General features: G+C 56.0%; 10 protein-coding genes across 10 annotated transcripts; 7 read left to right on the top strand and 3 right to left on the bottom strand.

Annotated features, from left to right (window-relative positions):
• Positions 1–604: 604 nt before the first annotated feature.
• SPSK_03425 (uncharacterized protein) lies at positions 605–1819 on the top strand (the record flags this gene model as incomplete). The annotated part of the gene is made up of 1 exon (XM_016730263.1): positions 605–1819. One exon carries the CDS (start codon positions 605–607, stop codon positions 1817–1819), a length of 1215 nt encoding a protein of 404 aa, XP_016584614.1.
• A 3232-nt stretch (positions 1820–5051) lies between these two features.
• SPSK_03106 (major facilitator superfamily transporter) lies at positions 5052–7361 on the top strand (the record flags this gene model as incomplete). Its single annotated transcript, XM_016729947.1, has 1 exon — positions 5052–7361. One exon carries the CDS (start codon positions 5052–5054, stop codon positions 7359–7361), a length of 2310 nt encoding a protein of 769 aa, XP_016584613.1.
• Positions 7362–8393: 1032 nt separating this feature from the next.
• On the top strand, positions 8394–8860 carry SPSK_03691 (uncharacterized protein; the record flags this gene model as incomplete). Its single annotated transcript, XM_016730526.1, has 2 exons — positions 8394–8426; positions 8456–8860. The coding sequence occupies 2 exons, from the start codon at positions 8394–8396 to the stop codon at positions 8858–8860; spliced, it is 438 nt and encodes a 145-aa protein (XP_016584612.1).
• Positions 8861–11368: 2508 nt separating this feature from the next.
• On the top strand, positions 11369–12052 carry SPSK_03626 (uncharacterized protein; the record flags this gene model as incomplete). Its single annotated transcript, XM_016730463.1, has 1 exon — positions 11369–12052. One exon carries the CDS (start codon positions 11369–11371, stop codon positions 12050–12052), a length of 684 nt encoding a protein of 227 aa, XP_016584611.1.
• A 419-nt stretch (positions 12053–12471) lies between these two features.
• Positions 12472–14466, bottom strand: SPSK_03167 (uncharacterized protein; the record flags this gene model as incomplete). Its single annotated transcript, XM_016730008.1, has 2 exons — positions 12472–14319; positions 14383–14466. The coding sequence occupies 2 exons, from the start codon at positions 14464–14466 to the stop codon at positions 12472–12474; spliced, it is 1932 nt and encodes a 643-aa protein (XP_016584610.1).
• Positions 14467–16434: 1968 nt separating this feature from the next.
• Positions 16435–19065, bottom strand: SPSK_03054 (uncharacterized protein; the record flags this gene model as incomplete). Its single annotated transcript, XM_016729897.1, has 2 exons — positions 16435–18147; positions 18184–19065. The coding sequence occupies 2 exons, from the start codon at positions 19063–19065 to the stop codon at positions 16435–16437; spliced, it is 2595 nt and encodes an 864-aa protein (XP_016584609.1).
• Positions 19066–19300: 235 nt separating this feature from the next.
• Positions 19301–19591, top strand: SPSK_03774 (uncharacterized protein; the record flags this gene model as incomplete). The annotated part of the gene is made up of 1 exon (XM_016730608.1): positions 19301–19591. The coding sequence occupies one exon, from the start codon at positions 19301–19303 to the stop codon at positions 19589–19591; it is 291 nt and encodes a 96-aa protein (XP_016584608.1).
• A 2314-nt stretch (positions 19592–21905) lies between these two features.
• SPSK_03723 (uncharacterized protein) lies at positions 21906–22301 on the top strand (the record flags this gene model as incomplete). The annotated part of the gene is made up of 1 exon (XM_016730557.1): positions 21906–22301. The coding sequence occupies one exon, from the start codon at positions 21906–21908 to the stop codon at positions 22299–22301; it is 396 nt and encodes a 131-aa protein (XP_016584607.1).
• Positions 22302–24557: 2256 nt separating this feature from the next.
• On the top strand, positions 24558–25868 carry SPSK_03393 (chitin deacetylase; the record flags this gene model as incomplete). Its single annotated transcript, XM_016730231.1, has 1 exon — positions 24558–25868. The coding sequence occupies one exon, from the start codon at positions 24558–24560 to the stop codon at positions 25866–25868; it is 1311 nt and encodes a 436-aa protein (XP_016584606.1).
• A 540-nt stretch (positions 25869–26408) lies between these two features.
• Positions 26409–27331, bottom strand: SPSK_03543 (uncharacterized protein; the record flags this gene model as incomplete). Its single annotated transcript, XM_016730381.1, has 2 exons — positions 26409–27183; positions 27240–27331. 2 exons carry the CDS (start codon positions 27329–27331, stop codon positions 26409–26411), a joined length of 867 nt encoding a protein of 288 aa, XP_016584605.1.
• Positions 27332–27915: the final 584 nt, after the last annotated feature.

Raw genomic sequence — 27915 nt, 5'->3', positions numbered from 1 at the left:
ACTCCCGGACCCTTACTGATTCCGGTTTGGACTTCACTCGCCTCTGCTGCCCTATCGCCTTACCCGAAAACCCACAACCACGCCCTGTTTGTGTCGTATTTCGTCCGCACGTCAGGCCGGGGTTTCGATCTCACTGATGTCTCCGCCGGCACCACCCAGGTGCGTCACACACTCACTCGCAGACTCGAAACAGCTTTGGACTTGTGGAGAAAACCTCCAGCCGGAGTCAAAACTCATCGAAATGGCTCCGAGCTTGTCTTGTTGGGTTCTAATTTCAGCATGTGGACAACACTCTACGGTCTACATCATCAGCTCGCCCACGCCTATAAATTACAGTCCTTGCGCAATGCATATCCGCAACATATGTCGGTCCATTTCGAGCAAATTGCACTACGTATGCTCTTCTTAGCTGACGCCCAAAAAGCACCGGCACTCATCCGCATTAGCGCAGACCATCTTAGTCATGGCGCCCAATCCGCTCTGTCTGCATTGTTATCGGACTTATGAGACCATCCGTTCGTCCAGTTACCTCTTATCGCAGCACGAGACAATGGCATCATTTCGCTCCATTTACCATCAACAACCCACGCAGCTCCTCTCCAAAATGGCCTTTGACCAGGACTCCACTGCCTCTGCCGCAATGCCCCCCTCTGGGCAGCCCATGCAGCCATTACAGCAGCCGCGTCATCAAGAACGTCGAGAAGACGAAGGAAAACAACAGCAGCGTTCCTCCCAAAAGCCACCCCCCGCTTCCATAATCGGCCTACCACCCCCGACAACAAAATCGCCGCCGCCAGTCAACTCTCTACCACCTGAGCTGCTCGACGACGTCCTCAACTTCTTTCCCACGTCCGCCCTCCTCAAGTTTGCGGGCGTCAACCGCCGGTTCCACAACGTTGTTGCACGTTTGCTGTACCGCCGGCTACGGCATGCCGTCGCACTCGCCAACCACCAGCTGATCCTCGCGTGCTATCACCCCAGCGCCAAGATCTCATCACCTCACCTGAACTGCGCCTATCTCGGCACCGAGGGACTGGACCTGCCGTGTCCCGAGTCCGGTGCCGACAATGGACCCGAAGACACGTTGCGCCGGCTGCCCACTATGTACAGTCGCTTCCGCCCCGTACCTCCAAGCGCATCGGATGTCCACGTGCGCAACTACCGCGCCATCCGCCGCACCATGAATTTCTTTTTGCTGTCGGACACGACGTCGGGCGGGACAGCGGCGACGGCCCTCCAGACAGTAAAAGAGGGTACCGCCGGTGCGGCAAGCGGCCCGCCCCTCGTATGCTACGACGTCCACCTCGACGAGGGCGAGCTCTTCTCGCAGCTGTGCACCGTTACAAACTTGGTCAAGACGAGTGGCCAGCCGGGTATGTTTCTCAACTGCGTCAACATCAATGATGGCGTCATCCGTGTCTGGCGCGACTGGCTCGACACGCGTGCGACGGCCACCACGGCAGCGGAGGGAGCAGCCAGCGCATCGGCCAGTGCATCAACCAAGACTGCCTCGCAAAAGCCGCCCTCCATCGCCGACACCAGCCAGCATGTCTTATGGGCCTACACCGGCAAACACGTCGGCATGCGGTTCCGTGTGACGGAACGGGCTGTGCCGGCCAACAGACTTGTTACTGCTGCCCAGCTCGACAACGAACGCTTCCGCCGCGCCACCATGCCCCCCGAAGAACCGCCCGTCAGCTTCGTGCTCGAGTACGAGGAGCTGCTGGTGCGAACATACGAGCTGCTGCTGGCCATGGAGGCGGTCGAAGCACAGGACGCGTCTCATGGGATGCGCGGGGTGGTGATGTCATCGCTGTGACGTTGCAGGACGAGACCCGAGAATGGAGGTTTGCTTTTATTTTGCATAGCGAGTGCGGTCGGAGCCTCTCAGGCTGTTGACGTTACAACTACCATACCATTTATGTCTTTCATACCAAACACAATTACACTTTCCAATTAGCCGTGAAAATGGTAAATGAGGTCGGTGCATTGTTTGTGGAATGGGACAGCCCTACAAGACGACCACGCCCGGTAATTGAATTAGCGGCCCGTCAGTGGACTTGCCCCGCTAATGGAGTACGGTAGGTGCATCCAAGTTCAGTTAAAGTACAGCAGAAACGTCCTACTTTAAGTGGACATGTATTTCTTGTCAACACAAATACTAATTCGTGCCCAAACAAAAACGGCGATACGGCATCCTTTTCTTTTTCGAAGCACTGTTATTTCCTAAAAAAGCACGGCATCTTTTCTTTTTCGGACTGTTATCTCCTCATAAAGCGTGGGCGAATTTGTGCTCCACCAGCCAACACAAGAGTGGTAACGTTAAAGCACGACAAAAACGGCAAATACGACACATACAGGACAAACATGAGTGTCACATCAATGTGCAAATCCACGGAATGAAAGGCGCCACTGGGGCTTAGAAGACACGGTGGACTTGGTCTGGAAGCAGGGTGGTGTGCATTGAAGCGGTCAGCGCTGACAACAGATGGAGTAGAAATGGCCAAAGGCGACACTGCCCAAAAGCCATAGTCAGACCGTGTTCGTCGTGTTCCTCCAGGGCGTGGGAGGTGGCTACGTTGTGACGGACTTCCAATAATTCTCCGCCTGCCGTTGGCGCGCCAAATCATGCTTCGATGCATTTCATTGCTAACCAAACAGGCCGTCGAGACACACAGAGCAGGTCATTTTGCGGTTGCGGTTGACCAGGCTATGTCACCCAACGATGACGCTCCCAAGTGGACTTGAGTGTGGTGGGTGCTTGAGACTGCATTGATTTTTCTGGCTGTTTGTCTTGTTTCCGTTTCTTCTGCTCGTCCTTCTCACAATGCATTGCTGAAGTGCTCTTTTCCACCTCCGATGCCAAACATGATCACGAGCATCCCAAACAGCGCCATGCAAACGACCCGGGATTCAGAGTCACAGTGTATCCGGATTCCAGGTTTGCGTTTGTATTCTGTTTATCCTGCGGCGCGGGCTGTCTATTTTTGTAATCCTCCAAGTTTGTGTTCCTGAAAATCGGCCTCTGCTTGATTTAGCCGTCCCGTTGGGTGCCGCCATTTTGTTTTGTCCGTTAGTTTTGTCTATTGAATGCGCTTCGGTATATCAAGTATATCATGAGAATCGTGTGGCGTGTTTTGAACGCTTCCATGAAAATCAGTGTGTCCACTGTCGTTTTTGCGCGATGAGCATCGCTGTCCACAACTCACCCACTCTGAACTGCACAAAGTACACCGCAACAATGTGCGGCCGGTTTCATGAACCAGAGATTATGTACCAGAGTCGCTGCTGTGGACAAAGTGAAAGTCCTTTTTCATCCCCGTGTGCATAACGAAGCGTCGTCGTGCCGGCCTCTCGCATCCACGAGAGCGTGCTTCAGTATTGTTTCAGCTCAGCCTACCGTTGCTTTCTTCGCCTTTTTCGGCGTTCTTATGGATGAGGGCATCCCTGTTCTCCACCAGCCCACTGCACACCTGCCCAGCCAACCGGAGCTGGCCCCTGTCGTCCTGCGCTTGGTCTGGCCACATCCGCCCTACCAAGATGTTGCCAAGCACTGGCAGGTGGTACCTGCGTTTGGGGTACAGCCGTACTGAGTTTGTCGTACAAGTACTCGCAGGAACAGTAGTAGTACGTCGTACTTTTCACTCAGAGGGATGCGGTCGCATGTTTCTTGAGGCTTTTCTTTTGTCTCGCCCACTGTTCCAACCGTCAACGGGCCAAAGGGTCAAAGCGTCCGCAGCTCCCCAGCCGCATCCAACGCCAAAAAGGAAAACGTCTTGGACAAGGTGCCTGCGCAGATCAGACGGAACACCTTTGTGACGGACGGGGGAGTCTGTCCAGGGCATTCCCTGGTGACTGGGAAAAGTGCCGAAAACCAGGATTTCACGGACTGAGCTCGACGCTGTTTTCTTTTTTTTCTTTTTTTTTCCTTTTCTTGTCCTTTGCCACTTCGTGTTTGTCTACTCCACTGGTTGTGCAGAGAGTGGTGAAAAGGAGACTGCATTCGGACCCAATACGTCTTGTCTTACTGTATCTCGTGGGAGCTGCCCTTCCTGTAGAGAGCGGTGACTGCTTTCTTTTGTGTTGTTGCTCCAGTCCCTTGCTCGTTTATGCTTTTCACGCCTGGCGAATGAACAGCTCCCTTGCACAAAATGTCTCTTCAAAACGGGTCGTCAACTACAGTCTAGTGAATCCGGTGTTTGACCACAACGTGCTTTCTTCTTCCGACTCGTATTCATTCTCCACAACGCTGCCTCTTCACGACGGAACTGAAAATTCTTCTTTCTTTGCATGCTCCTGCAAGCCCTCGCATGCCTTCACATACGTCGTAGGGAATCCGTCGAACCCCTGCCTCGCCTTACGAAGCCCTGCTCCACCACGCATCGCCACGCATGACGGTGGGGGAGCTGGGAAGCACGAGGCAGGGGGTTGGAGACAGTGGGAGTACATCAGGGGTTGCCCCATCACATTGTGCACGCACTGTCACTTACACGCAGATGCATACGTCGTACACACAACGACTTCCAAGATATACACACTCAACTCTCGGTGCCTGACACACGATCCGCGATGGAACAAGAACCGCATAATGGTCCGCGCTGCCCGTTGTGTCTGTTCCTGTGGCCATCCGACACGCATCGACCGAGAACCGAGTTTTCTGTCCCTTTGAGTGTGGGTTCGATCGTGTTTCTATTTTCCTCGTCCTTCTTCCCCTGTCGCCGTTCGCTTTAATACCATCCATGGCCCCGTCGTCCGTCTGCATCTCACGCCACTTTCTGTCTCTGTCTTTTTCTCTTTTTTTTTGGTTTGCTCTTTCTTTAGCCGTGTAATTTGCCGTTAGCCCTTTCCTCCCTCCCGTGGTTTGTATATTTCTCATCCACAGTTAACTCGACCGACGACGTGCGATCCAAGCGATGCTCATTATGTACTGAACACGATCCTATTTCATGACCGCCACGGCCTCCTATCCTCGCCTGCTGGCCAGCGACGATATCGTTATTCTTTGATTTTTTGATTTTTTTTTCCTGATTCGCGTACCAACAATCCGCAACATGGACAAACGCCGCCAACCATCAGCATTTGCTGATATCGCAGACACCGACGAAGACTTTGAAAAGTATCTGGAGCGTGAACTCGCCAAACTGGCCGAGTCCAAAGCGGCCGAGAAGATTTCAAAGACAGAAAAAGTAGAAAAGGCAGAAAAGGCAGAAAAGGCAGAGACAAGTCGGCCGTCGTCACCACCAAAAACCGCTAACGTGGCCCTGTCTGCCTTTCCACCAAAGCCGAGAGCCAACCCGGGCCTCGTCTTGGCCGTGCCACCGTCGCCACCGTCCAAAGATGCGCCATCACAACCACCACACACCGTGTCAGCCACGCCTGTATCGTTACGGCCCGTCACACCGCCCAAGCAGCCGCCCTCGGCACCGCCTACCGCACCGCTTCCACCACCGCCTGCTGTCCCTGCTGGCGGGTCGCCGCCGCGGTACCAGCCGCCCAAGTCGCTGCGTGTCGACATATTGCCCGTTCGCGGACCCATGGGCGGCTCGACCGCGACAAGGCCCCGCCCAATGTCGTATTCCAGCAACATGTCGGCTACGTCCATGCCCATGTCCATGTCCACCTCCACCACCACGCGCCGTCCTATCAAGTACGGCAAGGGCAAACATACCCGCACCGAGCTCGTCCCGCAACCCTCGGATGACGCAGCTGACCCGCTCAACTGGCCGCGCTGGAAGAAGGAGGCGCACTACGGCACCCTGCTGCTGTTTGTGGCCCTCGTCGGCGTCATGAAGACCGCGCTGTTTGCCGTGCACAGCCAGGTGGCAACGCAATACGCCGTGTCCTACACGGCGGCAGCCGCCCTTACAGGGGCCCCCCTGATGGTGTCGGCCGGCTCGGGCTTTGCGTGTCTGCTCGCCTCCCGCCTGTGGGGCAAGCGGCCGCTCTACCTCGCGTCGGCCGCGCTGCTCTTCATCGGCACCATGTGGGCCATCACGGTGCCCTCGCACAACTTTGCGCAGTGCATGGCGGCACGCGTGTTCCAGGGCCTCGGCTGGGGCGCGTTTGACGTGCTGGTGCTGGGCTCCGTGCACGACACATATTTTGCGCACGAGCGGGACGCGCGGACGGCGGCGGTCGATCTCGTGGCCGTGGCCTGTACCTGGGGCGGCCCGCTGCTGGGCGGCGTCGTGTCGACGTCGACGGCCTCGTCTACGTTTGGCACGCAGTTTGCCGTGCTCGGCGGCTTTCTGGTGGTGGCCACCCTGGGTCTCGTGCTGGCTGTGCCCGAGACCACCTACGACCGCTCCTACTACTCGCTCAACACGCCCGTGCCGCTGTCGGCATGGTCCAACAAGGCCCTGCCGCTGCGCCCGCGCACCAAGTTTTCCTCGGTCCTGTCCAGAGAGGCCCTGCGCGACTACGTGACCGCGGGCAACCTACGCCCCGTGTCCTACGCGTCTCCCTCATCGGCCACAGACGTGGCCATTCTCCTACAGGTCCCCCGCGCCATGGCCGCGCCCACGACGGCCCTGCTGACGCTGGTTACTCTCTTGCCCTTTTGCGCGCTCTGGGGCATGGCCGCCTCCGTTGGCCTCTTCTTCGCACCGTTGCCGTTTGACTTGTCGCCGCGCGGCCTCGGTGCCCTGTTCACCGGCCCCTGGCTGCTGGCCACGGTTGCTGTGCTGGCCACGACCGGCGGCGGACTCGCCCTGCTGGGCCGTCTGGCCGCCAAGATCAACGTGCCCTGGCCGTCGTGGACCGCGCGTCTGTTGTCGACCGCGCGCCACAACATGGTCGCTGTCGCCGTCGGGTCGCTCCTCGTGCTGGTCGGCCTCCTCGCCTTTGGCCTCTACATTGCCTCCTGCATGAGCCTGATGGCCGCCGCCGCGCGCGCCAACCACGCCTCCTTCTTTGCCGTGGCGGCCGCCGCCCTCGGCACCGCAGATGATGTGCCCGCCGTGCACCTCCCTGCCGTGAGTTTCCTGCTGGGCCTCCTCGCCGCCGGCACCTATCTGCTCGACGCCACCGTGCGGCCCATGGTCCGCCGCTCGGCCCAGTTCACCTCCCCCAACCTCATCGTCGCCCAGCGCAACACCGTCGACATGTGCGGCGGCCTGCTCGTGTGGCGCACGCTCGTCAGCGGCGCCTTTGTCGTCGCCCTGCCCAACGCCGTCTGGTTCTGGACCCTCCTCAAGGCCGCCAGCATCGGCCTCGTCACCGCCCACGCTGTCGTCGCCACCGTTGTCGTTTTCGCCTGGTGGCGCTACGACGAGACGGTGCGGCGGCTGGATGGGCAGGTCATGCGGAGCGTCGACCTCGGCATGCTGAAGGGGACCGGCAGTTTCTTTGACACGGACTAGAGGAGAGGGACCAAGCTCAAGCAATGACCTAGATTAAGACAATATACCACATAATGACTTTCGTACCATGTTGTTTGTTGTGACCTGAACGTGCACGATGTGACGAGTGAAGAAAAGCAAAAACGGGGATATGACGGATGTGTGAAGGATGTGATGGGGAAGGCAATACAGTGTAAAAAAACATGGACGGACAGATTCAAAATATACCAACGGGTTGAGAGGACGACTGCCTGATATACTTTTCCACCGGCACAGTCATCTTCCATTTCATCCAGTCTTTTTTCATCCGTCCTTTTGCTTCCTGCTCACATCTTTCATGGATCGTCATTTTGTCCACGCATCACGATACACTTCCGGTCAACATAACCGGAATAGCCTATGTACAGAGGCGTTGCCGAGCAGTCTTCTAGAAGGAACAGAAGACGTACAAGAACAAAAGTTCCAGTCTCTAGGAACAGCCGAGAACCGGGTCGGAACTTGGGGAACTTGGCTGGAAGAAGGTGAAACCCCGCGACATTACCCCGGTATGATCTCCCCTTCTCTGCCGCTGGTCACCTTGACTGGTTGTTGTTGCTGCTGTTGATTAATGAAAATAATTTACAAATAAGGTCAACGATTATGTAAAGTCGTCAGGGCCGTCGATTCAGTTCTCCTTTTTCATTCATGTTCGATATGTTTATTTGTAAGCGGGACCAATACACCACTCTTAATGAAGGTCAATGAGAAAGGCGTTTACCAGCGGCAGATGAAAGGGAAAGACGTCTTGTGACGGGCTTGTTATCCAGTTATTACCCCCATCGTCTCTTTTGTCATCAACCTACGATCTGCTGGCATCACCAGCGCTGCCACATGATCCGACCACGACCACTCCAGATGGCTTACAACTTAGCTCACCTGCTCGCGTCCTAGCAAGAGGCTTGGGCCGTGGAAGGTTGTTGTCGAAACGCATGCCGCACCAGACGTCTCGATCACAGACTCCGTAGAGGGCCAACAAGACAGCTCTGTCCCCTCCCAGCGCCACTTACCAAGCTCATGCGGTGGCCACAGATACACTGTCTTGAACGGGTCAGTGGATTAGGCACATACACGTACAGTTTGTCCTGAATACCACCGACACCAAAACCGACGATGACGACAACGGCAGCGTCGTCTACACCTCCAACCTCACACGGCTCGTGCGTTTCAATTACGTCGCTGTCCTGGCCGTCGACCCGGTTGCCACCGCCGAGACGGTCGCGGCTGTGGGTATGCCACCAGTCGTGTCATCGCCCCTCTGCAGTCCCGTTCTCACAACGACCAGAGCACACTCATATCAGAGTCTCCAGCTCGCTCTCGCTCGTCAACGCCGTCAAGGGGCGCTATTGGGAGTTGCGCAGCATTTGCCTGGGCTACAATTACCACGATACTGCACCGACGATGCCTGGGCCGCGTCTGGTCTGGTTGGTCTCGTGGGCGAGGTTGTTGTGCAGTCGTGGCGGAGCGTGCGTTTGCATTCGTGAAGGACGAGTTTGAGACCGCTTTGAGTCGAGTTGTCGCCGACCAGAATGCCGCGACGGGGAGAAGATGCACCTAGAAGACTCTTTGAAGACATAATGTATCAATTGCGGTCACATGAGACACTCGAATCAATCGTACTTGCCAATCGTACTTGCCGTGGCTGGACAATGGGAATTGACTGAAGTCACGACAACACTCCCTAAAGTGGAAATTAGCAAGCGTCAGTGACTTGCCGCCATGTTTTCTCCCCCTTTTACCCCTTTTGCACTAGCTCGCTCAGCATACTGTTTTGAGAAGGAACTATTGACGCTAGCGACACAGCCCTGGAGAAGCTGGGACAGTGGGAAAGTGGGGAAACAGCTCTGTCTCATTTCACAGATCCGCAGTCTTCACAGTTTGCCGCAGTTGGGATGGGAAACGAAAGGAAACCGACGAGAAATTGTCCAATATCCACTCTCAGGTCGCGCCTTCCCTGAGATTATGTAAGTGTTGCAATACAGAACAGAGAAAGAGCAGCCTGCCGCCTTTCATTCCCCCATGGAAGCTTGCCTTCTGCCCCACTTGGTAAGTGAACTTCGCGTATCGGACAATTTGGCCGCTTTTACTTTTGTTTGTTGCAGCTCCATCGCGTCAATTGATGCATCCTTGACCACGATAATCGTTATGCACAGGGCAGGACACCGTACAGATGTCCAAACGAGATAATCGTGTCTATTGACAACAGTCTAGCTGACCCTTTCCACCAACGGGTGCCAAAAGAATAACAACGGAAACTAGGGTGAGGGAGCCCAAAGCTGAAAAGGGTCCAAATGTTCGAGACCCGAGAAGCGGAAGAAATACAGCAAAATGTAGCGGAACAAGGGATGCATGAGTGCCATGCCAGAACGGAACACGCCGACGAATGACGACCAAAGTGCCAACCAAAGTAACAACGGCAAGTCCACTGACAATTGGCGTTTTATTTTCTTCGTCTGTTCATCCCTTCGTCCCACCTCTGTCGACTCTCTTGACGCACAATACTGACCCAGTCCAGTCGAAAGTCAGCCTCACCTGATCGGCTACTGGCTGCTGAAGTCCCCTGTGTCGTGTCACGAAAAGGTCAGGTTCATGTCTCGTTGCCACAGTCGACGTTTCCTCCAAGACATCCGCAGAATGAAAGCAACGGAATCCATGCTAGCCAACGGATCTTCACTGAGGTTGTGGCTTTGCACCACTCGCAATACATCGTATAGCTGATCTTCAAGCGGATGTACACGACAAAGCGACATGCCAAGAGTGTTCATCTCTTTTTACGTCCGCCGTCAACGAGACCGACAGCCTGCCAAGCCAAGCCCGTTGGGGGACATTTCTGTCTTTGTTCTGCACCATCACGAAGCCATTGCGAAGTCCCACGATCCCATTCGTCCCGTTTTGTCCTCAACAGTGCCTCAAGGGAACCACGGAACTCCAACGCTAGCGTCGAGCGGCTGAGCGACAACGGGACCAGTTAAGGTAGACGTTTGGCCTGTGTAAGACGGAGGAAGCCAGCAAACAAAACAAGCAAAGCAGAAGAACATCTGCTATTGAGGCTGATGGTGACTGGTGGTGTGAAGTCCAAACGCCACCATCCAACAGTTAACCAGTCCCTTCTTTCGAGAGATGCCACTCAGAACGGTCGATGGCCGTTTCCCTTTTCGACGAAATAGACCATTTTAGCAAGGCCAAGCAACCAATGAACAAACAAGCAAACCGAAAGTAACGCGAGAAAGCTCCATGCCAGACTCCACTTTACCCCTTGCGACACACCACTGGGGAAGAGATCATCAAACGCAAGGCTGATCCAGATGCACAACCTTATTTTATTTGGGTCTTGCGGAATCGACCTTGCCTGTGGAAAGACCTGGACTGCGGCCACAAAATTAAAGGGGACTTTTACGATGGCCCGGCTCTCGAGTCAGAAAGCCACAAGACCAGGGGCTGTGATGAGAGGAGAATTGGCCAGAGTGGAGCACCGTGAGGCAGCTTTCGCGTTGTTTACCTGCTATGGCTTTGCCGGTTCCTCACAGGCGGCATTTGCATCTGTTCTGCCCTACGAACCGAAACTCGCGCCAAAAAAAAGAGAAAAAAAAAGAGGAAATGGAAAAAGAGAAAGGGGGTAAAGGCAGTTCAAAATTGACGCGAGTAAAGCGAGTGCTTGGCGATCTAGGCCAGGCTTAATCGTCCACTTCACCCCTGCCAGCCATGGATGGCGTCCCGAAGGGGAAAACGAGTGGAATCCACGCACAGACTTGACGATGGCAGCCTGCGCCTATTGGGACGACGAGAAGCCCCAGAGGCGAGGACATAAAGAAGGGGTTGCTCCCATCTCCAGTTGCATTCTTCTCCTCACTACAGTCTTTCTCTCCACATCATCTTTTTCATACTGTCTTTTTAATCTTAATCTTCGTTCCATCCTGTTCTCACCTTCCTTTTACTCTCAACACGTCCACTCTTTTCAACATCACCCATCACACTCCTTCACGACCACCACAATGTACACCAAGTCGATCCTCCTCGCCGCTCTGGCTGCCTCGGCTTCGGCCACGCGCCTCTTCCCGGGTCAGGCCGCTCTTAAGCGCGGTCTCGACACCCGCCAGACTGGTTCCGCCGGTGGCGACGAGACCTGCGCCACCGAGCTGTCGTCGGCCTACGACACGATCCCCACGCCACCGCCTGTGATTCAGCAGTGGGAGATGACCGCCGTCATCTCGGATCCCTGCAACTACACGCCTCCTCCGTCCGTCGAGGCGGCGTTTTCCACGTACAGCGCCGACCTCGAGGACTGGTACTCGTCCCACAGCAAGGAAATTGCCAGCATTCTGAGCACCTGCGAGGCTTACGCCCCCTCCGGCGAAGAAAGCACCAGCGTCGCAGGCCTGTCGGACTACTGTGCCACGGCGGGCGGTTCCGGCGGCGGCTCGGGCGGCGGCTCAAGCGGCGCTGCCACCACGACGGCCAAGCACACCAAGGGCAGCGGTGCTACTGAGTCCACGGCCGAGCCGACCAAGACGTCGGGTGGCTCTGGCACCACCGCCGGCTCTGGCTCGGGCTCGGGCACGACCACCACCTCGGCTGGCAGCGCTTCCAAGACCAACGCCGGCTCCAAGGACACTGCTGCTGTCGGTGTCGCTGCTCTGGCCATGGCTGGTGCCCTGTGCGTCGCTGCTGCCCTGTAAGGGGTTGGCACGAGTCAAAACCCATGTTGGAGGAAGGAAGGCAGGCTTGGAAGGCTTCCAAGGTTATCCAGTCCAATTTGCACAGCCGCTTTTGTCGTTTTATTGTCAACCCTGTGCTTTCTTTCTTTTTTGAACTTATTTTTTTTGGGAATGCTTCTGAATGTTTTGGCTACGAGTGAGTGTCCATAGCTCTTTACATTGATTTGGAAATACATATAATCAGAACCATTCAACATTTAATCTCCCAATGTGAATCCGGCGAGGATCCCAAGGCCACCCGCGGTAATGATCCAGTCAGTGGGGATACGAAATACTAATGGATAAAATGCAGGCAATGGGTAACACGACGAGCAACAAAATGGAATCAAAAAAGCCCGTGACTTGTCCACCACCAACGCGCGCTTTCTTCGTTGCTTCTCCTACACGGCAATGTTTGCCGGCATCGATCCCGTTCCACCCGGCGGCTGTTCGGCTGGCTGCTGCGACTTGCGCCAAAAGACATTGCGCATACGACCCATGACGCTCGCGCGACGCTGAATCGGTGGCGGCGGAATGGCCGGGTCGGGGTCGACCGCGGCGGCGGGTGGTGTCGTCGCGTCCGCAAGCGGCCCCACGTCTGCATCTGGTTGCCGGAACATGGCTGCACTCTCGGGCCGTTGGGCAGCAATGTCGTGCTCGCTGGGCGTGGGCGGCGCGGACAGGGGGGGGACACGCACCGACACAGGCGTTGTCGCTGCCGCTGGCGCTGGCGCTGGCGCTGGCATGGACCCCTTTATCGGGCTGGCCAGGGACACAAACGTACGGCTTGGCCGCCTCTCCTCCGGCTTGTCCTTGTCCTTCTTGGGCAGCCGTTCTCTGTGCCGGCACGTCTTTCCGGCCTTGTTGGTGCCGCTGGCGTCGCGACCCATTTCGCGGAGGACGGCGCGCACGAGATTCTCCAGGGCGTGCTCGACGTGGCGGCCGGTCTGGGCGCTGGTCTCGAGAAAGGGCACGGAGAGCTGGAGGGCTTGGGCGAGCATGGTCCCGTCGGCGGCGGGGACTTGGCGGACGCGGGGCGCCTTGGTCGGTTTCGGTTTTCTCGGCTTGATGTCGGCGACGGTGCCTGCCAAACCAAAGTAGTCGTATTCGTCGTCATCGTCGTCGTCGCCGTCGCCGTCATGCATGGGCGACCTGGGTGACCTGGGCGATGGGGACAGCGGCGACAGCGGCAGAGATGGCTCGGGTCGGCTAATCTCGAGCCACTTCTGGATGTCGTCGTTCTTGCTCTTGGCGGCGGCCTCGAGCCCTGCCTTGCTTTTGGTGTTGTCGTTGTGCTCAGCACGGTCCATCTCTCCCGTGGGAAAGGGTGTCGTTGGTGTCTGGGCGGTACGTGCCCTGGCTTCGGCTCTGGCCGTGGCACGCGCCACCTTTCGTCGTTCCCGCTGCTCTCGCTGTGCCGTCAACTCCTCGTACAGTATGCTCTCCCGGTAGAGCGGATGCAGCAGACTTTCTTCGGCCGGGTCGCTGTCCTGCACCGCGCTCGTCATGGTCACATCTCCTGGTACGTTGTCGCCCACCACCCGTTTGTCCTCGTCGGCATCGTCTACGTCGCTCTTGTTCCCCACCAGGCCGACCACAATCTCGCCCGAACCCGTGGTGCCCGTCTCGTTCCCGCCGCCTCCAAACCACCCGCTCGTCCGGCTCCGCGTGGCGCTCGCATGCGGCAGTGCCCGGCGGTGGTGCTGGTGATGGTTCGTGCGCGTGCACACGGGGATCTCGCCGTGCAGCGTCGGGATGGCGTCAAACGAGGCGGCATCGCAAACGTCGTACACCAGCAGGACGGCATCGTAGTCGGCGCGGGCGTGGACGTGTCGGCGGACGGCGGCGGACTGCAGGTCCGGGTAGTTGATGACTTCGACGAGGTACGTGTTGTTTTCGCGGGCGCAGGCGCTGCAGAGAGAGGAGGCGGTCGTGGTCGAGGACGCCACGAGGGTGCGGTCGTCGAATGAAGCATTGTCGGGGTGGTCGACGGCGGGAAGATCGACAGCGGCCGGGCTGGACGACATTGTGGCTGTCGACGAGGTGGTGCGTGGACGCTCGTCGGCGGCTACAACGACCTTCTTCGCATCCTTTCTTCTGGTGTTCTTGTCGGAATGCGGACTTCTTGGCTCTCTGACGTCCTCTGCCTCGCAGTCGCCGACGGCGTGAACAGGCGGCAGTGTAAAGTAGCGCCGACTATTGAGGGTCAAGGCCGGGTTGTACGGCGGCGGGTAGGTCATGGTGGTAAACTTATGGTCAGTGTGTTTGAATTGGCATTTTTTTACGAGTTCTCTGGATCATGCTAGACCTACCCTCGACTCAAGGCAGTTTTTGCCCACGCCGGCATTGCCCAGCATGAGAATGCGGATCGTGGAATTGGGGCCATCTTTGCCCATGATGGCGGTTTGATGCCACGGAGCTGTGATGGGGTGAAAAGGCGAAAAGAAGGTTAAAACAAGAGGACGAAGCTTGGGCTTCGCCTCTTTCTATCAACAGGTGTTCAGCTCAGAGCATGGGTCGGGGAAGAATCTTGGAGTCGATCGAGAAAACGACCGGGGAGAGGACCAGGGAAGGACAGATGATCTATGTGTAACAAGCAACAGAAAGTGGGTAGGGTCGTTTGTTTGACACATGGGCAATTCGCACTACAGAAGTGAGCACAAAGTGAGGGAAAAGAGAGAAACCAAGATGCGGAAATCTAGGCAGATAAAGCGATCAACCACAAAGCAGCAGACCACAGAAACCAAAAGCGGATAGGACGAATCGAGAAGAAGAAACACCTTGCTTAAAGCTGGACGTGCAACAAGAAACAGAAACGCGGGATGCGTCTGTTCTTACATCGGATGAAGATGGGCGGTGACGAGCCACTGCACAAAAACGACGAGGGAAATCTGCCGTTCAACGATACAACAAGACACAACCGTAAACAGAGAGAGACGAGGGGCCAATCCACGCAGCACCTGCGTCCAGACCGTTGTCCAACGCCGTCGGTTATGACCATGTTGTGCACATCCTCGAGTGTGCTTGCGCATGAGACGGAGTTGCCGTCCGTCAACCTTCTGGCGATCGCCGAGTTACAAAACAAGTGGGCACAACTGCCGCCGCGAGACAACACACTCTCAAATGAACTGTATGGCACTGCGCAAAGAGCCAAAAGAGAGGGTCCTTGGGGCACATGCATTGGGGTGGCATATTTCCTGTTCGTCGTGTTGTGCTGCGACGTTCTATCACCCTCGTTTTTTCGATGCCATCCGATTGCTGGGAAATTTCGCCGTTTCAGTGGTAAAGAAAGGTCCTTTGCTTTTGCAATGCAGAACCAACCTTATTCTTTATATTATTGGCCATGATATCAAGTGGTTTGTGCCGAGTAGATGGGCATGATTCCATTTTCCACTTCTTTTTGTTTGGTCTGTCTTTCATCGAGCGCGGCACCAGGCAGCGTCCTTGTGCACACCTGCAAACAGCCGTCGTCCTCGAATCCTGCCTGCTTGTCCAAAACAGAAGGTGACGTGCATTTGTGGTTTTGTGTTTCCGATCTCCTCTACTATATTCGTCCTCCTGCGCTCGTCTTCAGCTGTACGCCCAGTGTCATTCATGCACAGCCTGTCTCTCGTTGTTCGGCATGAACGGAAAAAATTAAAACTTGACGATCATCCTCGTGGCTAAACGGAGGAATAAGGACACACTCCGCAAAGAAAAGCGATGTCAAATCGACAGATGCAATCGGTTGGTATTTGTGCAAAAGAATTGAAAGTAGGTATTGTAGACTTGCTGTCCCACTGAATGAATGCAAGGGTGCCCCGAGTCATGTAGCAGACGCCGCCAAGAGGCATGCAATCAAAGATGCATGCATCCGTGGTATGCATCGGAGCATTTTTCAATCTTTATCGCATACAACGTCTGGGGTACATTAAATATATTAAATACACTCTACGGTCCATACGGTGTGCAAGATACCACTGCAAAATTCACTACGTTTCGAAAAGATCACGGCAGTTCGTAAAATGTATGCAACAATGTGTACAGCTTGTTCATGCCCCATGCACCTTAAACTATGTACAAATAAATACAGACACAACCAAGACCCCCAACGAAGGTCCCAGAAAACGCAAAGATGATATAGATACTGATACAAAGTGTTGTTTGTTGTCGTCGTGGTTGTTGTTCATGGTCCCGTTTCATTCATTCCAAGAGCCAAATGCGAGTAAAGAGAGGATGCAAACGTGGAAACAGAAACATGGAAAGATGATGACTCGCTCGAAATTCGCTAGACGTGAAACAAGTTGACGAAAAGGACGAAAAGGACGAAACGATGCAAGAACGCCGTCAAGACCGCGTCACAAGGCGAACAGGGACGCCGTCGGCTAGATAAAGGCCCCGTCACCGCCGCGTGGTGGGCTGTAGCGATGGCCGCCCGGTGGCGGCGGCGGCGGTGGCGGAGACTCGCGCTGTGGCCCTCCCATTTGGCCTTGAGACGGTTTCCGGCCACGACCGCGTGTGTAGTGCTCGTCGCCCGAGCCCTGGCTGCCGCTGCCGCTACCGCTGCCGCTTCCCTTGGCGGCGTGACCACGGCTGGTACCGCTGCGTTTCTCGCCAACAACAGCGACCGCCTTGGGTGGTGAGGGCGGCGAGCCGGTAATGCCGCGCCCGTAGCGTGCTGACGTCGACGTGGTGGCCGTTCCCACGTACACGGGGTGTTTGGTGTCGTCGTAATCGTCGTAGTCGGGGGTGTCGCCGTACTGGTCGTCGTCGCCCTCCATCTCCTCTTCATAAGTCGGAAGAGTGGAAGGCGCCACCCGAGAGTCGCCCTTGACCAGGCCGAGACGCTCCTCTTCGGTGGAGCCCTTGACTTGCGGTGCCGAGTAGCCGCGCGACGTCACGGGCGCACGACGGTAGCCGCGCCCGTGTCCTCCTGTATTGGACGACGATCCGTACTCGTCATAGTCGTCGTGCTCGTCGTCTTCGGGAAGGGAGTCGACCGTGCTGGCGCCGCTGGCACCATGTTGCTGGTGTCTCCGGAACACGTTCTGGAAAGAGAACTGGCGCTTGGCCGAGTGCGGTGGTGGGTCGGGAGGTGCGATACTGCTGGCAGCGTCACTGCTGGCGTAGCCAGCGGCGCCGACATACTCCGTCTTGCCTGACGGCAGCCCATAGCCACGTCCATACCGGTCGCTGCGGTCCGCATCGCCGCTGCCACGGCGCCCGCGCTGCTCTTGTGACGGGACCGATATTTCCGTCAACTGAACAGGGTGCATCGGACTCTGGACTTTGGGTGCCAGCTCTTGCTGCCGCATTTGCTGGGCCTGCTCCTCGTCGTCGCGTGCGTCGGCATTGTAGGTGGGCAGCAGCATACTACGTCCACGGCCGCCCAAGCCGTGCCCGCGGATCGTACCCGCAATGCTCGACAGGACGCCGGGGGTGTTGGAGCGCTGTTCGAGAGCAGCCAGTTCTTCGTCAGTTGGCATATGCGACCAGCCCAGGGGCGGGTGGGGTGTGGAAGAGCCCGCGGTGCCGGGTGGCGCGCCGGGCGTAAAGGGTCGAGAGGAGACGGTCTGGGAGCGCGAGCGCTGGCTGCCAATCGTAGTGCGGCGGCGGCGGATGCCGTCCCACTCGTACATGGGCGGGCGGGGCTCGCCGTTGTTTGGCACAGGATTGCCGTCCTCGCCAATGGCCTCGAGCTCGTCACGCTCGCGCATCTTTTCTTCGTGCATGCGCTTGAGCTCGGCGACCTCCATGTTTTGGCGGGCCGTGGAGAAGCGACGCACAATTGCGGCGGCGCCGCGGATGGCGTCGGCCTTGGGTTCAGACTCGGGCTGTTCTTGCTCGGCAATGGTGTGAATCTGGTCGAGGTCGCCGGCAAAGACGGCCGAGTCGGGCACGTCCTTGGCGGACTTGGAGAGTTGGAGGAGGACCACACCAGAGCAAATGGTCAGGAAGCCGAGGACAACGGTGACAATGGACGTGACGGTGCCCTTGAAACCCTGGAAGAGGACGGCTGAGGTGATGATGGTTGTGCTGGTAAAGTAGACATAGTAGGTGGGTGTGACCATGGCGGCATTGAAGAGGTTGAGGGCTTTCTACAAGACGGGGGTGACGTTAGCAGGCGTACATACAAATGCATCGCGGGACAAAAACAGCGCAAAAAGCCGCACATTTAAGTAGATAATCTCCGTAAGGAGCGTGCCAATGACAAACACCAGGAGCACATATAGGAACCACTGGTTGAACTGGGGTGTGCCACCGGCCTGGGCGACGATAGCAGAGCCGAGGCCTTGGGTGGCGACGACACTCAGGCCGCCGACCCAGCTGCAGATGGACAGATAGACCAGCATGTTCTTCTTGCCCCAGCGCGGGCCGGCCCAAAAGGCAGTGGCGGCCGAGCCGACCAAGATGACTCCGGCGTACGATAGAAAGCCGGGGGTGATGACGAAATGCTGCATCTCCTGGATGTTGGCGACAGAGGACTCTTGCGGGGCGTTCATGACAATAACAACGGAGCCGACAATGCACAAGAAACAGGCGACCTTGCCGACCATGGAGAGTCGTTCTTTGAGGAAGATGGCGGACAGGATGGTGGTGATGACGACGGAGAGGGCGCCCAGGGGCGTGACGAGAATGGCGTCGGTGAAGGCGTAGGCGACAAAGTTGCAAATCTCGCCGACAATCATGAGGGTCATGCCGGACCACCAAAAGACGTTTTTAAGGTAGCCGTAGCCCTCGCCGGCAACCTCGTTGTACTTTTCGTTGGCGCGCAGCAGGCCAACCTTTTTCAAGACAAACGACGTGCCGATGAAGGCGCCGGAGCTGATAGCCAGGGCGATGCCGATGACCTTGAAGGAGGCCGGGCGGTCGTTGTGGCTCGAGGAGGCGGAGGTGGATGTGCCGTTGGAAGTCGAGTTGGCGGCTCCGGCGGTCAGGTTGGCCCGGGCATACAGCTCGTTCGCGCGGGCATAGAGGGCATGCGCCTCGGCGAGGACGTCGGCGACGTTGTCCATGTTGGGAGAGGTGGGGAAAGGAGGAAGTCCAAGGAAGTCGGTGTGTCGGAGTAGGAGAGCCTCAGCAGTCGACGACGAGGTCGCCGATGCGAGCGAGGGTGCGGCGAGCGCAGACGGATGGCAGTCGAGCAGGGCGCCAATGTGCTCTCATGGGTGTTGTATGAGAGGGCGGTGTGTGCGTTGCGTTGCGAATCGATGTTATGTTGATCTAGGCTCTTTGTTTATCGTCATAGGGATGTCGGAGGAGAAGATGACGCTGTCGGTGTCAAGGGATCCAGATCCAAGAGGACGAGGACGAAGTGGTTCAGTCGGCTCTTTGTGTTTGTCACGTATAGTGTTCTTTTTGCTTGCTGCTTTTCCTTTGTTTGCATTTGCCTGGTCTTTCTGTGTTGATTCAGACGGAGAGTTCGTGGTTTGCCTGGCTGGCCGCCACAAGATTGTGCCGGGTTCCAGAGAGGATGGTTCGGAAGACGATGGTTCGGAAGACGATGGTTCGGAAGACGAAAAAGGAACTAAAGGCAAATAGAAGGAGGATTAAGAAAACAAAAAGAAAACGACGAACAACCACAAACACAAAACAACAGCGGTTCTGTTATGTGTACCTGTACGACGTATGCGTTCTCCGGATATATGCGATACGGCTGTCGCTGGGGCGAAGGGGGTGGTCCAGGCGGGTAAGTGCAGGAGGATGTGGCAGGGGTGTGGGAGAGTCTTTTTTCTTGGGCGTCTGGGATCCTCTGCGCGAACGACAGCTGTCTGCACGAGGCAGTGCGATTGCACGTTTTGGGGGTGGGAGAGGGAAGATAGAGAAAAGAGATCGGAGAGAAAAGAGAAGGAAAAGCAGAAAGAAGAGAGAGGGACAAAAAGGACGTCCGCAGGAGGGATGACGCAGGAGGGTTAGACCTGAGACAGAAGCCGTGGGAGGATGTTTGGAGATCGACAATGGGGCGTCGTAGAAAAGTACGGGGGTACTTGGCGGGAGTTGCGAGTAGGAGAGTTGTGGAATAAAGAAAGAGAAGAGAAAACGGGTTTGAAGAAATACGGAAGATGGATGGAAAGATGGGAAATGTCCAGTTGTAGGAAGAGGCCGTGGATGAGTAGATGAGTGAGGCTCGAAGTCGAACTGCAAAAGCCCGGGCGGGAAGGTACGACCGGGTGAGCCTTGATTGAAGATTAAGTGCAATCTTGTTCTTGCCCGACGGGCTGACGGTTTTGTTGGTCTTCTTGGTCTTGTTCTAGAGTATTTTGTATGGAGCATGCCTTCTGTTGCGGGTGTGCATTCGTATGGACGACAGCAGACCGCACTCTGTTTTGTAGCATCACATACAAAAGCGCACCTTTCTTGCTCGTGGTCTTGACGTAGTTTTGGGGAGAAGTGGGGAGGCGATACCACAGAAAACGAGAAATCTAGACGCAGCCCCCAGCCGCCCCAACCAGTCTGTCGGCCGGCCAATCCGGTTTTGGTATGGCGGCAAAAGCAAGACGCAGCAGACGGCCAGCGAACCAGGGCGAGGCGGCGTGGTGATGGACAGGGGGCACCCAAAAGAGACCAAACGGGGGCAGAGAAGTGGGTCCTGTAGCGATGCAGGCGCCGTCTGGTTGGTTCAGCAGGAGCTCCTGGCGGGAAGGAGCCAGACAAACTGGAGTTACAGGGGACTGGCCGCAACAGGGGCCTGGTTGCTGTACGCAACGGAAAAAGGGAGAAGGGCGCTGGGCAGGTTACAGGCCGTGTGAGATCGTGTGAGACTGTGTGAGAAAGTGGCGAAGACGGTTTTCTTCTTTCTGGAACAATTCTGAGGTGAATTTGTAGAGAGTACGGAGTACGATTCTCGGACGGTTTCGAATTTAAATCGAGGCGGTGTAGTCGCTACATGTTTTGGCCCACGCTCGGGCGCAAAAAAGATCAAAAACATACAAAGCCACCAGCATCGACTTTAGCCGCACGATACGCGGTGCGTTTTGCGAAAGCCAAACAAGTCAGCACGAAGACGACAGCTGAGTGAAATAACCGGCCTTCGCGTGCCAATGTGGCTGAGGACGAGGGCGAGAAAGACCGGCTAGAAGAAAAAGGCCTCGCAAGTGCTGCAGGCCTCGTTTCCGTCGTGGTGGCACTAGTGGCTGCAATAGTCGGCTTCAGCGGAAGCGAGCAGAGGTTTAATAGGCGACCTCGGCGCTGTCAGTGGGACGTCGGTCAAACTATTGACTTCGCTTAAGTCTGCCTTTTGGCTTTGGACATGTCAGTCGTCGCCGAATCTGTGTCATCTGACATGAAGTCGACATGGAGAAAAGGACGACGGACAAGAATGCCACAATCAACTTTGTAAAGAGATGACGACGGACTTGCATGCCGGTCAGCAGCGACCAGTTGCATCGCTGCATCGGTGGAGACAGCATAAGTACTTCGTATACTTAACGGTACAGAAGAATGCGTCACAGACGTAGACAGTGCGAACACACAACACCAACTAGCAACATTAAAAGGCTGGCACGCGGAAACACACCGTTTCTTGGCAAATCGACGGCCTCCCGTGGTTCCCAGATCGTGTCCTAGATCTTGTCTCGTGGAGGCAGGACGCCGTCGCAAAGACGGCCTGGGAACGGTGCAACGACAGGCGAGACAGGGAGACAGGCTCGTTTTCAGCGCCGTTTTTACTGGACCTGCCGCTGTAAGGGAGGCAAAAGGGAAGACGAGGCGCTAAAAGACGTAGCCAAATATAGCACAGCCAAAGAAAAAGAGCGGCCGAGGACCGACAGTTGGCATCTTGAAACCAAGCAAGGAGAAACCAACAAATCAGGGCCGACGACTCACAGGCTCCTTGACACTGCCCGCCTTCATCGACATGCTCAAGACTCAATTGACGGCCGCGTCATGGACATGTCGCGAGAGTGTCGCCACCGGTTCGCATCGCAGGTGCGATTTACAGAGTCCGAATACAAGAATTGTGGCAAACACCGGCAAAACGAAACGCAGATGGAGCGTAGAATGCATTTCGCATCATCACGGGAACAGTGACCAGTTTTCCGTACACGGCCAGTCGAAGGGCAGTTTGAGGAGAGAAACAGAGAAACACCCGTGCGCAACACTGCCCAGAAGGTTGAGGGCCAAACTGTCAGAAGGTCGGGGATTGGAACGTGACGGCCAGGGAGACAGGCGAGCCAAGATGTCGACCATTTCGAAACAAGCAGTGCACTCGATTCGCGACAACAGGAGATGGCACGGCGGCAAAGTCACGTAACGGGGTTTGATACGCCCTCGAGGCCCTGCTTGCTGCCGGCACGAGAAACGTGGATTGTCATAGGACAGACAGTTTTCAATTTTCGGAGAGCTCCGTTCGCCATGGAATGCGAAACTAGATCGTCTATCAATTGCCTCTTTGGGCAATGTCGTGCCTTGCTCAATCAAAACGACGACACCAGGAACAATAACGGCAAGATGTCTCGGCTGTAACGGTGTGCAGAAAACCGGGGTAAGAGACAGCAACATCATGACAATGGCCGATATCCGCTGGCCGTTGTTTTCGTTGGCATGCAAAATGGCTGTGCGCTGCAATTCCTATCATCTCTCCATTCCGTGGCGCAGTTGGTAAAGCCGCTTTGAATTGATTGCGTACGAATTACCTCATACTTCGTATGCATGGGGCAGCGTGGACTAGACTGTGCCAGTGTCTCCCACGCTGACTTTTTGAATTATTGTGGCTTGGTTGCGGAATGGCAAGGCATTGACAACCATTGAATGTGTGCACCGACGCCGCCGCAGGTAATCTTAGCAACGGCCTTGAGCACGTCAGTTCGGGACCGGCGGTTGCATGCATGATCAAGAGCATACTGAGCGGCCGTCTACCCCAGAGCCGAGAACATGCTCTTGTTGGATGGACTGTATACGTCTGTGTCCATATTGGGAACAAACGGAAGACTCCAGTCAAAACAGATGTACGGCGTAAAATGGCAGCGACTAAGTCGACGTGCACATAGTACGAGGAATGACCGTCATCAAAGAAAGCACCACAAAAGGAACACAGGGACCAAAGGAATACCCGACTTCCAAATTGGTCACCGCGGTTGGTGCGGAAATGCTGCGTGGATGCGGAGTCTTGCACACCAAAACCACACGAAAAAGGAATTAAAGAAAGCTTATTTCGACTTGGGTGCCTTCAAGTGCGTCCCACCCCAACGCCTATTCCACTCCTGGCCATTCTACAAAAAACGTGCTCCATGCTGCCATCGTTTTTCCTCTTATCGTGGCCTTTGTGGCGTTTCTCTGGACACCGCGTACGGTCGCTAATACGGAATCAACAGAATAATTTACGTATCTCTTCGCATTCCCTGCTGCAAAAGAACTCTTCTCTTTCAAGCCACAAATGGTGTCTTTTCTGGGGCCGGGGCCATGGACCGGTCTAGATCGTAACCTCGTGCTCGAAAGTCAGTCTCTCTGTTGACATGTTCGTAGGAACGCAGCATTGCCGTTTATGCCCTTTTCTGTGCCGCCGGTGAGTCTCCCTTGCCAGACAATATTTACAAGGCCCTGTCCACCAATTAATCTACATGACAGGGTCCATCTCGACACCAACGACCAAGCTTTTTCCTTTCTCCGGCACAGCGGCATGGGACAGTCTGCGGACGATCAACACGTTTAATGACCTCGTACACATGTGTGGCTGTCTTCATCGTCCTTTTGTGGTTTATGGTCGGTTGTCATCACCAACAGCATAGGCAGTGCGTGCTGTGCCCGCCGCCCCCTTCCCTTATCGCGTCATGCATGGATATCCAAAGACCCACGACCCCATGCAAGCGTATTCCAGTCAACATCAACACAATGGTCGGCAGCCTACGGAGACTCGTCTCGGTCCGTCGGCAGCAAAAAGCATTGTATGCATAATCTGTCCGCGCCGTAAACAAGGCTTACTTCTGCTTCTTACTTCATTCCTACGTTCTGTGCAAGTCCAGGCTTAAGACCCGTATTCTAGAACCAAAAGCTAAACCCGTTGGTCCCCCGTCGCCATCGACTTTATGCAATCGGGTGGCTGGTCCCATCCTGTCATTTTAAGGGCTCATCGTCTAGCTGTTCTGGATATTTATTGCCTCGCCTTGTGTACTGTTGCCATTTGTCCATATCCCTGAGCCCACCTTTACCTGTCCACGTTTTGCGTCTTCCAGCTTCTTTTGGATGTGCTTCTTCTCATTCCTTCGGCTACCCCTTTCCCTTCCTTCCCACACACATTACCCAGGCACCAGGATTCAGCCAGACTAGCCGCTTGTTTATACCCTCCTCTGCAATATGTGCCTCTCCGTAGTTTTATATTCTCCGCGTCCTGCTCCGGGACCCCCTATTTTATTCGCATATATAAAATCGTGGAACCCCCGTCTTGGCATCGCCTTACACCAGATGGCCGTGTACACGACGTATGCCGCATCTCGTTGACGTCTCCGTGACATCATTCAAGGGTCTCCCCGACTGTTTGAGGTTCCCTTTGTGATTTGTTCGCAGCCTCACCATGTGGATCCCGAAACTACTCCCGGGCCTGCTGGTCACACCGGCCTGGGCACATGCGTACGACGACACCGATATTCTCATTGCCAAGCGCAACAACGGCGTGGCTGCCGGTGGCTCCTGCGGCACCCAAGCCAACAACGCCGTATGTGCAGCCGGCCTCTGTTGCTCCGCCGCAGGCGTCTGCGGCACGGGCGGCGCCTTTTGCGTGGCACCCGCCTGCCAGATCTCGGCGGGTCCTGCGTGTGACGGCAACCAGACGCCCAACGGCGCCGACACCAGCAAGGTCCCGCGGCCCCTCGTCGGCAGCATTCCCTACGGCATCGACATTAGCCACTGCACTGTCAACGGCAAAGTGGCCATCACATTCGACGACGGGCCGTACCTGTACACGGGCGCCCTGCTCGACATTCTCAAAAACAACAATGTCACGGCGACGTTTTTTGTCGTCGGCAACAACGGCGCCAAGGGCATGATCAACGATCCGACGACTGGCTACCCGGCCATTCTGCGGCGCATGGTGGCCGACGGGCACCAGATTGGCAGCCACACCTGGAGCCACCAAGACCTGAGCGCGGTGACGGCCGCGCAGCGCAAAGACCAAATCGTCAAGAACGAAATAGCCCTTGCCGACGTCCTGGGCGTCTTCCCAACCTACCTGCGGCCGCCGTACACACGATGGAACCAAGACGCCCTCAACGACCTCAAGACGTACGGGTACCACGTCCTCAACTACGACATCGACACCCGCGACTGGCAGGGCGACTACACCGTGGCCGAGAACATTTTCCAGACCATCCTGTCCCAGCACAGCCCGGCCTCGTCCTCCTGGATCTCCCTCGAGCACGACATCTACAACACCACCGTCCACGTCTTTGCCCAGTACATTATCGACCAGGCCCGCAAGCTCGGCTACCAGCTCGTGACGGTCGGCGAGTGCCTGGCCGATCCGCCGAGCAACTGGTACCGGAACGCCACGACGGGACAGCCGGCCCATCCCGTCGCCGATGGTGTAGCAAACAACGTCGGGGCCGGAGGAAACCCGACCACGGGTACAGCCGCCCCGACTACACACACAACCAAAGCTGCTTCGCCGACAACCGCAACAGGCAGTTTGCCGTCTGCCATTGCAGCCGGCAGCAACGGGAATGGCAGTGGAAAGACAACGACAAAGACGAGTACAGCAGCGACAACAGGCGCGGCTGTGACAGCGACATCCTCGCCAACAGCGACAAAATCTGATAGTTTACGGCTAATGTCTAGAGGAGGCTCTGCCATTCTGCTTTTGTTGTTTGTAATGGCATTCATCTTGTAGACCGATGACATTGTTCAATGGTACGAAATTATGTAAATAGTTTTGTTATATTTTTATGTTTATGATAGGATATATTTGGCGTTAAGCCACGGCAGATTGCCTTGCCCCTCGTATTTGAAAGTCCATCGGTATTTGTCATGTTAGATTTTTTTTTTATTATAAAAATAAAAAATTCTATCGTAAACAAAACTTCTCAAAATATGGAACGAAATTTGTAATTCGATAGAAATTAGAGAATCGAGAACGCAGACTGGGCTTAATATGGTGTTTGTTCAGATCCAACTTACAAATACTACTGCCTTAATGACAATCGCCGTTCTCTTTTCCGTCGTGTGAAAAATACAAAACAAACGCCATACGATGCAAGCGCGGCCGTGAATCGTGAAAAATTACAAAACCAATGGCCAGAAGCCAAGCTTGCTGAAGAGTACAATGAGAAGAGGGACGTGCCGAATCAGAGAGATGAAAATGAAACAAAAAAAATGAAACATAAATCACGACGTAAGAGATGTCACAATCGCCCGAACAAGCACACACCGCCTACCAGTCCACAGCCCACCCGTTCTGGTCCAGAAACTCCTCGCATGCGGCTCGCAGGGCAAGGTTGGGCCGCAGATCGGAGGGCAGCAGCTGCTCCCGCGTCAGCGGGTCAGTGTGCTGGCGGCGCAGGTGCTCCATGATGGCGGCCCGCTCGTACGACTTGCCCGTGTTGGTGACGACGGGGTCGACCATGATGGCAAAGGTGATGTCGTCGATGGCCCAGTCGGGGACGGTGCGGCGGGCCTCGACGGCGCTGGCGGCGCGGGACCGCTCAAACGTTTCGCGCAGGCGGGCAATCTTTGCGTCCCATTCGGCGGCGATCTCGGCGTACTCGGCGCTGGTTTCGCTGGTGTCGCTTCCTTCGCCGCTTGTGCCGCTCTTGCTGGCGTCCAGCGACGCGAGGACGCTCGCCTTTTCCCGCTCGGCCAGCTCCACCATCTCTCCCTCCAGCGCACCTGCTTCGCGCAAGCGGTGTTTCTCCATGTCGTTCCAGCGGGCGCGCTTGCAGTCCAGCATGTGGTTGGTGATGTTGGTCAGCGACTTGTCGTCGCTCTGGACACACAGCGCGTGCGCGCGGCGGCAGTGGGCGACGGCGGCATCAAAGTCGCGCAGCTGCAGCTCGGCCTGCGACAGATAGTACAGGGCCTTCATGTTGTCCGGGACGCGCTCGAGACAGGTGGTGCAGTCGTCGACGACGCCGCCCCACATCTCGAGCTTGAGGCGCACGAGGGCGCGGTTGGTGTAGAGTGCCGAGTTTTTGGGGTCGACGATGATTCTGGCAGAGTTAGCAGGCGTGGTCCATAGACACTTGGGTGTGCGTGAGAGGCATACGCTTGTGAGTAGAGGCCCTCGGCGGCGGCAAAGTCGCCGCGCTGGAAGCATTTGTTGCCTTCGGCCTTGATGCTGTTTGCTCGGGCCTCCATGATGCTGGCTTGGGCGGACGGAATTCAAGCAGTGCTGGATGAGGCCGACCAGGATCGTGTGAATAGCGAGGTGTAAACAGGTGTGTATGTGCTGGTCTACCTCTCAGGCCGCGGCCATATCCAGGCTGACAGAAGACGAGAGGTGGCAACAGACGGCAAAGAGCGGTTGAGACTCAACGACACCGCTCAATGGCGAAGGCGGTGAAGTGGCTTGGTCTGTCGAAGGTTTATGGAAGGTTATACTAAAGACGACGCCGCTGGGTTATGATATACGTGTAAAACGACAAAGTGTCATGTTTTTGGTCTTCAGCCTTGCGTTGACAAGTAGGAAGAGCCGCCACGGTGGTGTCGATATGGTTGTTGCGGATGCGGAAGATGAGACGAGGCGCCTGATACACTTTAGGGAAGAAGACACCAGGGACAAAGGATAAACAAGCGACTGGCGATAGTGGTCACAGAAAGGTTGGCTTTGGGAAAGGGTGGTGAGGCAAGGCTCCTCCCAACGCAGAGACAGATTTCATGTCACAATCATCTCATTTCTCACTCGATCCGTTGAAACTCCTTAATGGCAATGTATGGAGTAG

The sequence above is a fragment of the Sporothrix schenckii genome (assembly GCF_000961545.1).
Source record: "Sporothrix schenckii 1099-18 chromosome Unknown Cont47, whole genome shotgun sequence".
NCBI classification, from domain to species: domain Eukaryota; kingdom Fungi; phylum Ascomycota; class Sordariomycetes; order Ophiostomatales; family Ophiostomataceae; genus Sporothrix; species Sporothrix schenckii.
Note: the sequence above shows the minus strand (reverse complement) of the source record. Positions and strands in the feature narration are given on the sequence as shown.